The sequence below is a fragment of the Sinohyriopsis cumingii genome, chromosome 8 (assembly GCF_028554795.1).
Source record: "Sinohyriopsis cumingii isolate HCF-2022 chromosome 8, ASM2855479v2, whole genome shotgun sequence".
Lineage (NCBI taxonomy): Eukaryota > Metazoa > Mollusca > Bivalvia > Unionida > Unionidae > Sinohyriopsis > Sinohyriopsis cumingii.
The window spans coordinates 99,492,373-99,507,127 of NC_142968.1; the positions used below are offsets into that span (position 1 = coordinate 99,492,373).

Below are 14,755 nucleotides of genomic sequence, written 5' to 3' on the forward strand. Positions count from 1 at the left end.
AGTATAAGAAAAACACCCATCTGGACTTGCTAGAATGTCATATGGAAATCTAAAAGTTCACATAAGGGTGAAAAATATTTTTTTCTTTTAAATGTATATTTAGTATATAATGAATTACGAAAATATCAATGATATTCTTTCTGCTATTAAAAAATTAGAAAAAGACGGCATAAATATATCTGATGAACTAAATCCTGAAAAAATTAGTTCTGATTTTAAAACATTACAAGGACGTAAGAAGGAGGGGAGATTCACACTGCCATCAAAATACCGGTTCGTAAAGAAAACTCAAACGGGTATGTTTCAATCGCTGCCCACAGTAAAAGAAAATGAGGTGAGGGAATTCCTCTCTCTCTCTCTCTCTCTCTCTCTCTCTCTCTTGCAGTAGAAAAAATTAGATCAGGACTGTCTCGTGAATATGAGGCAAAAGAGACAATCAATACTCGCATAAGACAATTAAGAAAAATTATGAAACTGTTAGTGGTAATGAAATTGAAAGTTAGACTCATTCGTGGAAATGAAAGTAAAGTATGTCAGACTGTAGTCTTTCACTCACTGATTTTTGTCGATTTGTCAGTTAAAAAAATATCCACCCCGTTGATAAAATCAGGGGGATAAAAATCAAGGACGGGGATTATTTTTTTATACTGTTTTTCATGTGTATCACGCGTCAGTGGCATTTTTCAGGTATGTGATGTTTCTGTGTCATTGATAAGGGGAGACAACACTCTACAATTAAAACTCCTCGAAAATCGTAGATTTTTAAGATTAAAAATCCTTAGGATTTTACATATAAATTCAGACTCAGCGTTTCATTTCATAGGTCAAGCAAGTTGCCGGACCGTTCAGTTAGTCTGAAATTCATTCTTGATAATAGCGGATTATGACATCGTAGATAGACTGGGTTAATTGGTTATTACACAATCAGACATCCGGGTGGGACTTGCGGGATAAAAGTATATAAGATATATCCTTGCTGCACCTGATTTGATATTTCAGTGTTTGTCTCATAGCTGCCACCAATTACGTCACATACAAGATTGACCGCGATCGTTGAGGTTATATTTACAATTCCCGGCGAAATATGACCGCTTTATCCGTGTTTGTCCATTATTTCATCTGAGAATACTTGCCGGCGGGGATATTTTCTCCAGGATTCGAGTATTTTGGGGAAAAAATCATCAATGATATCATTGATTGATTTTTTCACTCGTCTGCGTTATATCCGGGAAGTTTAAAATTCAGTTGATCTGCCTCTGTTATTGAATATGCATCTAAAAATCTTTGTTTATAGCAATTTATGTTGTCAGTGTAATCAATTGTTGCATGAATTACTCTTTGGTTAATATATTCCATATCAGATACAAGCTGATTTAATATTTCTATTTGTTTAATTATTTCCTTGCATGAACTTGCTATATCAAAAAGATATTCAGTGAAACTTTGCTGTAGTTTTTCTCGTTGTATTTTATGTTCTTGATTATTGATTTCAAAATATTCAATAATTTGATCTGGGTGAATAGCTATAGAATGAGTTCCTTCTCTAGCAGATTGTTCAATAATAAAATGCCACCACACATAGTCCTTACTACTGAAGCCAAATTCACTACCCAACATTGCACCTTTTATAGGAAGTAAATGTTTTTTGTAAGATCGGTTAATTTCTCAGTATGATTGTTTATCCGTTGTAAAATCAGCCCGGGTTGGTTCAGGTATTGGCGGTGGTATCGGCGGGGCAACATCAGGCTATCCTAACACTGATCTGATCGATGACTGATAGATATCTACGGCGTAATCGGGGAAATTTATTTCTATCGCGGTAGACAGTGTTGGTTCATGGACTGTTATGGCTATCTTGGATTCTTTCCCCGTGATATTTTTTATTCTACGCTGAAATTCATAATTGATCTGTTCGATTTGATAATTGCCTGTGGATATTCCAACAGCTTGCCAGTTATGTGTTCCATCTGGTTTATTTTTATTTGCAAATGCCAATGAATTATTCGATTGTAGACCGCCGAATGATTTTGACCGGATATTGGGCCAATTGTAGTATACTCGCAACCAAGCAAGAGCGATTTCTTTTACTGGAATCGCGGTTGGAAAATTAATACTGAATTCAGGGTTGGTTGAGCTTACTGATATCTTCATGGTTCTCAACCGGGTTGTGCTCGCGACTATCTGCTGAAGTAGTTCTGTCATTATTTAAACTCCCATTTTTCAAATCATGGTTATCTAAATCAATTACTTTATTGTATGTCTTAACCATTATATCAAATTCAGAATCTGATATTGTCGTATCGTCAAGGCTTGACGATATCAGCGACGACAATTTAGAATACGCTGTTGTTGCCGTGTATAATCGCACAACAGAGTCGTGCAATTTTGTACTCGTGCACGTGGATATCTTTTTCGCGATAATATTTTAAAAAAACAGCGATGGCCGCCGATGATGACACATATCGTTTCAGCTACTGCTGTTGTCACTGGTGTTAGCGCTGATAACACCACACTGGTGGACGCAACAAGTGTTTATACCGAGTATACAACAACATCTATGAGAACCGCGCGTCTTCGGTATTCTTTTTACTTTCGTTGTATAATTGGCAACGATGGTTTTTAGCGCTGTTTGCCATTCACGTACTTGATCATATCTAAATTTTTGAACGGCCATTATATTTTACGCAGTAACCATATGAGGCGTTTCAGCAACAAATTCCAGAACCAACAGTAAGATGCTGCGGTTAATTTCTTATCAGCTGCTTCCAATATAAATGTTTCTTTGTTCCCGCTATTTAACACAATAGACACAACCCCGAAAATTTTTTCGGTTGAATACCGCCAGGGATATGTAGTGTATATACTAAATTTTTCAGCGCTGAACACAGACAACCTGTACACGCCAGTGACTTTCGCGGTATGTTTGATAGTATTATTTTGCTGTGACCATGCCGTGAATCCTGAAGACACTATATTGGTGATCTGTTTGTAAGAAATTTTAATCAGATTAATTTTGTTAATGATATCAGGAATTCCACTTATGACATATTCTGATGTTTTCTTAATTGTATCAATGCTCGTCTTGATATCAGAGAGTTTCACGTCAGCGGTCAACGGTGTACCAAAGAATTCCTCTGCGGTTTCATTAATTTTTCTAATTTTTCTACGAAATTTGTAAACGTACTTACGTGAACATCATACTCGGCCCGCAACGTGGATAATTTACCATCAACGGTGCTGTAGTTAACGTCTACATATTTTTTTTGTGTTGCGGCATCTTCGTCTGATGTTGGATCGTCGAGCACAACTATTTTATTTTCGTTCATGCTGAGTTCACCTGTCATTGTGTCGCCGGTATTCTTCAAACGATTAGCAACGCTTCTTGCAATTTCATCTCTGATGGTTATAAACGATACACTTGAGCATCTGATTCTACCGCCGTCAGTAAACACAGGGATGTTATCCGTGGTAGCACCGAGAACTCTACGAATTATATCATTCCATTTGATATTGCTCATTTTCAAAACGCCGTATTTATCCTGAAAAACAACAACCTCATCTCGGTCAACTCCAGAGAGGTTCATGATATCAGCGAGTTCGTGTTTAGTCGCGTATTTTGCAAATCTGTTTCGTCGAACTTTGTTTTACTTTTAGTAGTATCACCGGGGGATCTTCTGTAAATATATCCTATTATTCTTTTCTTTCTGATCTAAATCAATGATTTCTCAAACTGTTGACTTGTATAATTAGATACGACTTTGTGAGGTGGCAACGATGACGTCGTTGATACAGCGTCAAGTACAGCAATTGCTTCACGGCCGCATATTGGTGGATCGGCTAGTGTTTGTGTTGGTAGCGTTTAATAACAGACTGGCATTCTGTTTCCGACTTTGTGCACAGAGACATAGTGCATAAATTCCTGCGATGGAACTAACCCATACGAATCGAAATGAACAATTCCACGGGGGTCAATTGTGTATGCTACCCAATGAGTTCCAGGTCCAGTGCTGTTATCGAGATTAATAATACCAGTTTCAATATTGTTTGGTCGTTGTGGTAATTGATCTCGCATAAAAACATCTCTAAAAGTTTTATTTAGCAGCATCAAGTAAATCAAAATTTGACATCGGTGAAATTAACGAAGTGTTCCTGGAAGTCTTAGACCCTTTCCCACGAGGATGAGTTCCTGGAAGTCTTAGACCTTTATCTGTCGCTTTTTCTAATGCCATTTCAGCAGCTGTTCCAATAGCACCTAACGCGGATGCTTTTGCAACGGCTGGTGCTGCAGCAGCTATCAGCGCTTGTATTGCTGCGAGAAGTGGTAATATCCCGCCTGTTTTAGCGGCATCGCTAATGGACCGGCGGAAAGTTTATGTCATATTCCAGTTTTGGATTGTTCAGCTTTATCAAGATGTTTGCGCTGACGTTCCGTCAACGACAGTTTATTTTCACTGCCTGTGATTTGATTGTTTTTTAACGTTATTGTGGTTCCGGTTTTTTAATTGACGCGGATTTTAGTTTTTTAATCTGACCAGGAGTCAGACTGACACTAACATGATGATATGATGACATTTATAAAATACTCGTATTTTTAAATCACCGCGCGATTACATGATTTTGGAAAACATTACATGTTTTCTACTGGCGCATCAACGACTCTCATTCGGCCACCAGCACCTTCAAGCAACATTGCTTTGTCGCTAAGAATAACTGCAATTGCTCTGTAATCAACACCACCACCTGTATTTACGCTGGCTCGAAAGTGAATATCAACAACAGATTGTTTGGATAAATCAAGATGCTCCAGCGAAAAGTAATAGATCGGATATAGATTTTTAAAATCTAACTGTGATACTTGCAAACCAGTGTCTACGTTTTGATCGCGCCCCATAAATGTCATTAACCGATGATATACACGTGCTATATGATTTTGTTCATAATTCAGTAGTATGTTTTCTCTCGGTTCCTGTTGTCCGTTTATTCGTAAAGAAACTTCACTAATTCCAAGTCTGTCAAATATCATATGGCTACGATTTTGTGAGTTTAATCGATCATAATTCTGAAACGCAACAAATATACATCGCGGTGCAGAAACGCATTACTGTGATGCTACATACCATGTAAATTGTCCGTTGATGTTAGTTTGCATATTATCTGTGGTTACTGTCAACCATGACAGCAATGAATTACCACCTGAATCCATAAAAGACAGTAGTCGCTGTTCTTTGGCGATCGTTGGAGTCATTACCGGCATCCACAACGAAAGTTTTGACAGTATTACCTTACCAGCATCACCAATAGGTCTCCAGATAGTGTTGTTGTCGGTAGCCCTTCTCACAAGAATAATTGTCTGTTTATCTCCAAAGATAACTTTTCTAACACCTCAACAAAATTCAAAGATATAAGATAGTGGAATTACACATGAAAAACCTCTACGACCTCATTCCAACATTGCTCGGCGCGTTAAAAATCCTAGGTTGAATGCTGAATTAGCACCATGAACCACAGGCCACACATCAGCGTCAGCGTTATTGGCATTGTTTCTTGGTCGTCTTATATTATACTGTATGTCGCTAGGATGGTCGAAAGTGTCCTTCGCAAACATCATTGTGGGGCCGGCTAATTTTGTATAATCATCAGAGTATCTTGCTAAACCTATTATTGTTGTGGCAACGTCGACGTCCTTCTGAATTGTCTCGATGTTTTTTCCATCAATCGAGTATGTAGTGCTGTCAAACAACGCCATGATGCCGTTATTGACAAAACCAATTTTAACATCATCTGCATATACAGTATCGTGTGTTTTTATAATTTCACCTTCTACCTCAATAAAACGCTCAGTGGGTAGAAAGTATCTACTTGTATCATGGACTTGTAAATCAATCTTTCCACTTTGATCTGGTAGTCGTGCGTCATAAGAATAAAACTGATAATCACGTACCGATTCATCCTTGAGAACTTGTGCGTCCATGTCGAATGCTTTATCGGATATACGTTTGAACATTTTATTATAACCGCTTTGATCTAAATCATGGTCGCGTATGCCTGCCAAACACACGAGGATTACTTCGTGAAACTCCGCTTCCTGCTATCAAACTTGAAGCAATATTTTTTTCTGCTTCACCAGCCAACTCTCCCAATTTTTTATTTGCGGCTTGATTTATTATTTTACTGAGTTCTGCAGGCATTACTTCAGTGCTTGATAATTTCAACGGTTGTGGTTGGACCACTTGAGGCATGCGTATTAATCGTGCTAGTCTATCTTTGATTGCTGAGAATGCTTTACCAGCAACGTCGCTGATTGCACCATGAGTTTTTTCACGAACAACATCAATAGCTTTCATTGATAATTGTTTTGCGATTGGTGCCGCTTTTGGAACCAATCTTCTAAATAATCCCTGAATAACATCACCAAGTCCATCTCCGTAAATCGCGCTGTAAACGGGTAATCGTAAGTTTACTACTCTGACCATTACAGGTCTACGTTGAGTGTTGTGTATGATCATCTTATTTATTATTCATTTATATAATCACTCTAGTAATCATCAACGATTTCATCAATAAGAGATCGATAAACATTAATATCCATGACACCGCCTTGAAATAATCATCGACAAATATCAGCTGCTTCATTGATTATTTCCGTAGAATTATTACTAGCACGTTTTCCTCCTATGAGAACTTCTTCTAGTCGTTGCACGTCAAAAAGAATATTGTTAGAGCATGGAGTAAGACCACTTCCTCCTGGCGTAGTCAGGGAAGAAAAAACACTTCCGGTCGCTCCTTCTTCCTCACTTGTTGCTTCCGCTTTTTTCTCAAATAGTCTTAAGGGTGATCTTTCTAATTTTGTTTTTCAAGTAGCTCTTTAGACCTTTCAAGTCCGACATCAACTTTTCCTGCGGTGAAGAAGATTGTTGTTCTATTTGTTACTGCGGTGGAGGAAGTTGATATGAAGGTTCCTGCTGGAGGGCTGTAGTCTTTGTTGTTGTTGAAGTTGTGACTCCAAATAAAATTTATTTATGTCGTTAATATATTCAATGTATACTTCATCATCATTTCTAGCCTGGGGTTTGTTATAATACACGCGATATAGCCATTTAAAATAACTATCAGTATTTATGTTAGCGTACTTAAGTTATAAAGTTTTGGACTTTTGAGAAAAACTATCAAATGCAGCACGAGAAAAGTCTTTCTCTTGAACTTTTTCTCTAAGTTCTTCAACAACACCTTCTCTGAATTTACTAATCAGTTCAATATTTTCTTTTCTTACTTTAGGTTTAGGCGCAAGTTCTTTTTTCACGTCGGCGATTTCAGTACGAATATTCTCAAGTATTTCTTCACCTACAGAAGGAGGCTGAACTGCAACTATATCAGTTTGAAGTTTTCGTAAAATCTTTTTTGTTTTCTTTAGTTCTTTCTGCTAGTTTTGCAGTTTGCTCAGCGGTTTGTTTTGATACTGGAAGAAGATCCTCCCTAACAGCCGTTGTGACTCCTTCCGTAAATTTTGTAACAGGTCTAAACAATTGTTCTGCACTTTCTGCGAATTCAACTTGAGATTCTTGACGTTCTTGTACTTTTTGTCTAACAGAATCACGAACAGGAAAAAATTCTTAATTGCCTCTAGTCGTTCTCGAGCTAATCTAGCTGTATGAGACTCCAACGGTGGTGCCATTATTTGATATAATTTTATTTAATTATAGCAGCAGAGAGGGCGAAGTCTCCTACTCGGCACCCAGTCACCGCGATCTCTTTTTTTGCGATATTTTTGGCGATTTTCAGGAAGGCTTATTTTTACGATTCGAGGGTGAGTCAATTAGAGTTTGTTCGCCCTCTCTCTGTTGCTCGTCCACGTCTCATTATCATAAATCTAGCAATTTCTATGTTTTCTCTACACCAGTCGCCTCTCACGCGATGCGGTAGACCATACAAATTCACTGCCTTCTCTTTTTTTTTTAAAGCAGTGTGTACCTTAGTCGGCTGTAGCCATCCACTATTCCGTGAAAAATGATGCGCCGGTGTATCAGTTTGTGGTTGGTATTAACATGCCATAGATGATCTGGCACCTTGACATTATATACTCTCCTTTTCATACAGTTCCTCCTTTTCAGGGCTCTTCCCACTGGATCAGTTCTTTGAATACTTTCTCGCAAACGCCATCTCTGTATGTGTATGCCATGTGCTAGCTCCCTTTGATACAGAATTCGTCAACGTTGGGCGTACTATGCAATATATCACGAACTTGGCTGTCAAGGTCACGGTCACTTATGTCCGAAAATGTGTCCGGTATATTCAGTTCTGTCCTTCTTCTATATAAAGCTGAGATTCTAATTGACAGACATAAGGGAATTATGTCCCTTGTCATGCCAGTTTCACGTAATGATTCAGTTTGATCAAAGGAAACGCTATAACGTGGTCGACCAGGTCGAGTTCTCTCCTCAAATGGGCATTCATATGAAAACGATTGTCTCTGTTAACTGTCTAGCAGATTATACAGACCTGAAAGTATTCCGCGGATGGAATAGTCAAGTTCCTGCAAAATGTGTAACACTTCTCTTCTTGCAACAAGATATATACACCTTTCTATGACAGCTCATAACACGATGTAGTCCTCCAGTTTTCTAATCTGGTATTTCATTCCTAACAAATCTTGTATCAAAAATATATATTAATATTTTGCAGACAAGAATCTAGATCTATTAATAAGACGTCTATTTCATTTCTCTCCATAAGTATTCGATGAAGGAAACATATTCTTTCAAATCAATCACAAAGCACGATTATTGCAGGACCTGAAGGCACAAAAGGAGATTAATCTAAACTCCAAACGGAATCGTTTCCATTGTGAACGTTTTCTGCCGCTCACCGTACGATTACTTCAGCTTACCCTACGATTACTTCAGTTCACACTACGATCTCTCCAAGATCACCCAACGATTGATCGAGCTTACACAACGATTACTTCCGTTCATCCTACGATTACTTCAGTTCACCCTACGATCTCTCCAAACTCACTCTACGATTGCTCCAGCTCACCCTACGATCTCTCCAAGCTCACCCTACGATTACTTCAGTTCACACTACGATCTCTCCAAGATCCCCCAACGACTGCTCGAGCTTACACAACGATTACTTCAGTATACCCTAAGATTACTTCAATTCACCATACGATCTCTCCAAGCTCACACTACGATTGCTCAAGCTCATACAACGATTACTTCAGTTCACCCTACGATTACTTCTGTTCACTATACGATCACTCCAAGCTCACTCTACGATTGCTCCAGGTCACCCTACGTTCTCTCCAAGCTCACCCAATGATTGCTCCAGTTCCCCCTACAACTGCTCCAGCTCGACCTACGGTCTCTCCAAGCTCACCTTATGATTGCTCCAGCTCACCCTACGATCTCTCCAAGCTCTCCCTACGATTACTCCAGCTCATCCATTTTGAACGATTTGGCGTGCTATACGCAACGCAACCTGTATCGTATTTGACTGAACCACGTGTGGCAACCTCTGGTCTTTGGAACCTTCTTCATGGTACCTATTCTACAGATAAACCATTCGGAAAAAAAATCTTTGATCCACTTGTAATGATGTTACCCCTCTGAGCCGAGCAAGAATAACAAATCAATGTTTATCCAGGTGCTTCAAACGCCAGTTCTTTCAACATTGTAAATTATACACCTTGTTGTTATGTAGTATCATATTTTCACGTAAAAAGAAACAAACTATTCTCCGCTCGGATGTGTATTGGACTGAGCAAAAATACACTGCTATCATGTTTAATATACTATACACAATCTGTCACAATAACTTTCTAACAGTGAACACTGCCGACAGAGATTATCAGAAGTGTTGAGGCTCTCATTGTTTGGATTTATGGAAATCCACTCTTGCTGTGTTTGTATGCGCTGGGAATGCACTCGCACTGCACTCGGTTGGAAAAACTGTAAGTCTTGGGGTATAAAGCTCGAAACCTACTCAGTAATTAAATTGTACAACTCCTAGATACCACTACTCATCTCCATGTTTCCCACGCAGTCTCTCATTGACGCCACGTGAATTCATTCAATGACGCTCGTCCTGGGCTTTGCCTATTTCATACTAGCGAGCTGTTAAAATAAGTTGTATCTTTATACGTAAGTTTCCAATGTTTAATCTTTGAAACATTTTGATCGACCGGAAATTTAGCTTGCAATCGGAACAGGTTTGAACACGTGGGGGAAAAGCAGCAGATCTCGAACACATTCAGTTCGACGTATTACGATTTACGTTTCTTAAGAAAGATATATATTGTAAACGATGTTATTCAACATTCCAGTAGTTTAGAATAAAATAAAACTTTTATTTCCAAAATGTGAACAACAATTAACAAGAAACAATATTCATGATGTCCGTATGTGTCTCAATTCAGCATACTCCTTGCATCACGATAAGTTGCTAAGAATCGCTCACGATTTAGGCTATGGGTAAAAAAAACGTTCCGTTTTATTAACTAATTACTTTCAAGTTTAAGTCTTTTTGTGTTTCAGAGGATGCACCATCACATGTGATCAAGACTTTTGTACCAAAGGTGCGAGAAGCAGATGGCGCTGTAGCTTTTGGTGTGGTGGGAATCATCGTCATAGTGGCAGTCATAGGTCTGTCTACCCAGCCTTCACTGTGTGTGTGTGTGTGTGGTTACCTGTGTTAATAGATTGAGAATAAGAATTGTAACAAACTGACAAAAATTGGTCTAGTCACAAACTAGCGAGTGGCAAAAATTATAGTATTCATACTCTTAGACAGATGGCGCTGTAGCTTTTGGTTTGGTGGGAATGGTCGTCATAGCTGCAGTCATAGGTCTATCAAGCCTTCGCTCTTTGTGTGTATGTGTGTATGTGTGTGTGTTTCTGTGTGTATTAATGAATTGAGCATACGAATTCTAACGAATTGACGAAAATTGGCCTAGTTGCATTCTAGTAAGTAGCAAACATTACAGTATTCATGCTCTTAGATTACATTTATATGCGGTAACAATATACGAATTTCAAACGAAGAATCAGTCTATTATTAATAAAGTTTTGAATTGCCCCCTCTCTCTCACTATATATATATATATATAGAATTCAGGGATTGTACTTTCCGTTCTGTCTGGCGCATATTTATAAATCTCTATAATTAATTCTATATACCTCGATTTATTTCATAGGAATCAGGAATGACTGTTGATACATGAGAATTAATTACTAGATCGTCATGCGAGTGTGTCTGCTTACTATTATCAAGCATTATTCTATGGAATCCAGGGATAGCCATTTCCGTTCTGCCTGATGTGTATTTATAAATCTCTATAATTGATTATATATATATATATATATATATATATATATATATATATATATATATATATATATATATATACCTTGATTTATTTAATAGGAATCCGTAATGAGAGTGTAGATACATGAGAATTAATTTCTAGGTCGTCATGCGAGTGTGTCTGCTACACACAGTGCATGTAACACCGACTGAGCAACATCGTTTTTTGTGATGTGTGCTTAGTAGTGAAGGAATATAGGCTCGTGTGGGTAGGCAAGGCGATGGGTGCCGTTTACCCGCGGACCTGGCTTCGTATCTCCGCAGAGTACGAACTAAAATTCTTTAACCTGTATGATAGTAATATTTGTATTAAAATATTAATTCTGCCTACTATTATCAAGCATTCTTCTATATAAACCAGGGATAGCACTTTCTGTTCTGTCTGTCTGGTATGCATTTGTGTGTGTTCTCCCTTCGAGACACCTCATTATTTTAATAAAATGTTGCTATTTTAAAAAGAACTCTAAATACACATGTTGTGTATTCATTTTAATACGATTTATCGTGACTTCCTTCTTTGTTTATCATTTAACACTTGTCTGTAGATTATCCCTTTCATCCAAATATTTAATTATGTAACTGTTACTGCCCATTCCCGTCCTTCATGTTAAATGTTATTTTTTTTTATTAAATTGTTTCTTCTTCTTGATTATGTGAGAAAGCTTGCCAGTAGCTTCTCGTGGGTCGGTGGTTCTTTTCGGGGTTTTCCCGGGTTCTTCCTTCACCATTAAACTGGCCGCCATGTATAGCCTATCGTGTGCTGAAACATGGCGTTAACCCTACAACAACAACAACTTCTTGACAAATGGCTTAATGCGTGAAGCCTGCTTCGTAACTCCATAACATATATATATATATATATATATATATATATATTAATGCGTGAAGCCTGCTTCGTAACTCCATAACATATATATATATATATATATATATATATATATATATATATATATATATATATATATATATATATATATATATATAGCAGCAGAGGGGCTGTACAGACCGAAACTTTTTGCACAATAAACCCCTCCAGGAAACTATTCCTCGATAGAGGGCTTATTTCGACGAAATAAACCCTTCTATTCAGAATACAGGACAAAAAAAAATGTCCCCCGAAAACTCGAAGAGTTTCCAGGGACAAACTCGTTGAGTTTGCACTGACAACTTGGGTTACTTCAATAAATCTGAAACAGTTTCCGTGGCGGGGTCGTTATTGAAAAATCCATGGGTCGGGTCCATCCCCTCTGCTGCTCTGGGAAATGAGTTTCCAAGGAAAAACATTTTTATGTTAGCGGAATTAAATCATTGACAAATAAATAATGGCAAATATTGGAGAAGCACATACGACTAGATTAGCTCGAGAACGTCTCGAAGCAATTCAGAAATTTCTTCCTGTCCGTGATAGTGTCAGACAAAAATTACAACTAAGACAGCAAGCACGGGAAGGCTTTGCAGAGACTACGGAGGAATTATTTAAACCCGTGACCAAAGCTACTGAAAAATCCGCAGCTGTTACCAAAGAGGCTTTAATAGAGCAAAGGAAAATTTTACAGGATATTTCAGCTGGACTTAAACCCCCGCCTCCACCCGATGAAGTTGTTGTGTCAGTACCTGCTGGTAAGCGAGTAACAGGGAGAATTACTGACCCCGCCAAAAGATTTACGCCGGATTATATTGAACTTCTTAAAAATGTACCAGAAGAGAAATTACCTGAGACAATACTGTTAGGATTGATTAGAAGAGATGTGTCTTTAAACCCAGAACACGGTTCTATGACAGATGATAATTTTATCAAATATTCGTATCGTATACGTGAAAATAAAAAACAAATCAGCAGGGACGATACAAAATACGATAGACTTGTAGATGCTATACGTAAACTTGAAATTTCACCATCGCAACCTCAAGAAGAAAAATCACCGTTGCAACACACAGAACGACAACAATATCCTTCACGGCGAAGAGCAATAGATCCTGACCTAACTCCGTTAAGTGAATACGAGGCTGCATCTGAAGGAAGTCCGCGGGGCCAAAAATTCAAACAAACTAGGTCGCCGATAATTAGCTTAACAACATCTTCTGAAAGTTTGCCTCAAGACATTTTATCCCCAAGAATTGTACCATCAACAGGGGAGGGTTTAGGATCCGGTTTTATTGCCTGCCCTAATAATATCATCGATGATGTATCACGGTTGGAAGTTCTCATCGGAGGAAGACGTGCCGGAAACAATTCTCCGGAAATTATAAATGAAGCCGCAGATATCTGTCAGAGACTATTTCAGCGTGGCATCATGGATATCAGCATCTACCGGGGGCTCATTGATGAACTCGCAGACGGTTACCACAGCGACTAATAATTAAATTTGCTAGCAAATTCAGTTAGATAAACAATAATTAAATAAAATGATACTACACGATTCTTTTCGCAGACCAAGAAGTGTCAGAGTAGTAAACTCACGATTACCAGTATACGAGGTTGTTTACGGAGATGGAGTCGGTGATGTTGTTAGGGATTTAGTCACAAGAATCGCTCCGAAAGCTGGACCGTTAGCAAAACAATTCGCGATGAAAGCCGCTGATGTTGTCAAGGATAAAGCCATTGGCACTGTTGGTAGTCTTGCCGGGAAAGCATTTCAATCAATCAAGGTTCGACTAGCACAGCTGATACGAAAAAAAAACCCAGTCGAGAGGTTGGTGCCAGTAAAACTACCATCCACTGAAGCTATGCCGGCAAATGTTAGTAGCGTAGTAAATAAGGCCGTAAATCAGAAATTAGCTGAGATCGCAACAGCAGGAATTACCTCCAAAGCGTTGCAAGATAGTGTAACTGCTAATTTGATAGCTGGTAGTGGTTTCCGGTGACGATAACATTTTAATTAGATCATCACAAATAATAATAATGTTTGCACGAAAATCCAATGACGCGTTTGATATGTCCAAACCAGTACTTAAAGATGATTCTGTACGTGATTTTCAATATTATTCTTATGAAGCACGTGATCCTAACCAACGCGGAAGAATTGAACTACAGGTCCAGGATACAAGTAGATACTTCTTGCCCGCTGAGGCCTTCATCGAAGTTGAAGGTAGGCTTTTAAAGAATGATAACACTAACTACGGAATCGGCGACCGAGTTGGATTTGTTAACAACGGCATCATGGCGTTATTTAAATCCGCTATTTACATGATAGATGGAAAAGAAATTGAAACAATTCATGATAACGTCGACGTTGCCACAACAATTCTCGGGTTGGCGAGATACTCGGATGATTACACCAGATCAGCCGGACCATCAATGATGTTTGCAAAGGATATAACCGACAGCCCCGAGAACAGGAATGTAACAATGAATAATGCCGGTGACGCAGTTGCATCGATGAACGAAAATTTT

The 14,755-nt window shown here is 38.4% G+C and overlaps 1 protein-coding gene across 1 annotated transcript in view; it reads left to right on the forward strand.

The window, feature by feature from the left end:
• The window catches only part of LOC149794227 (uncharacterized), an 81,024-nt gene that overhangs the window by 49,541 nt on the left and 16,728 nt on the right, over positions 1 to 14,755 (forward strand). Inside the window, exon 7 of the mRNA XM_089969091.1 lies at positions 10,533 to 10,640. Within this exon, the coding sequence (XP_089825217.1) occupies positions 10,533 to 10,640 (108 nt within the window). The remainder of the gene's footprint in view (positions 1 to 10,532; positions 10,641 to 14,755) is intronic.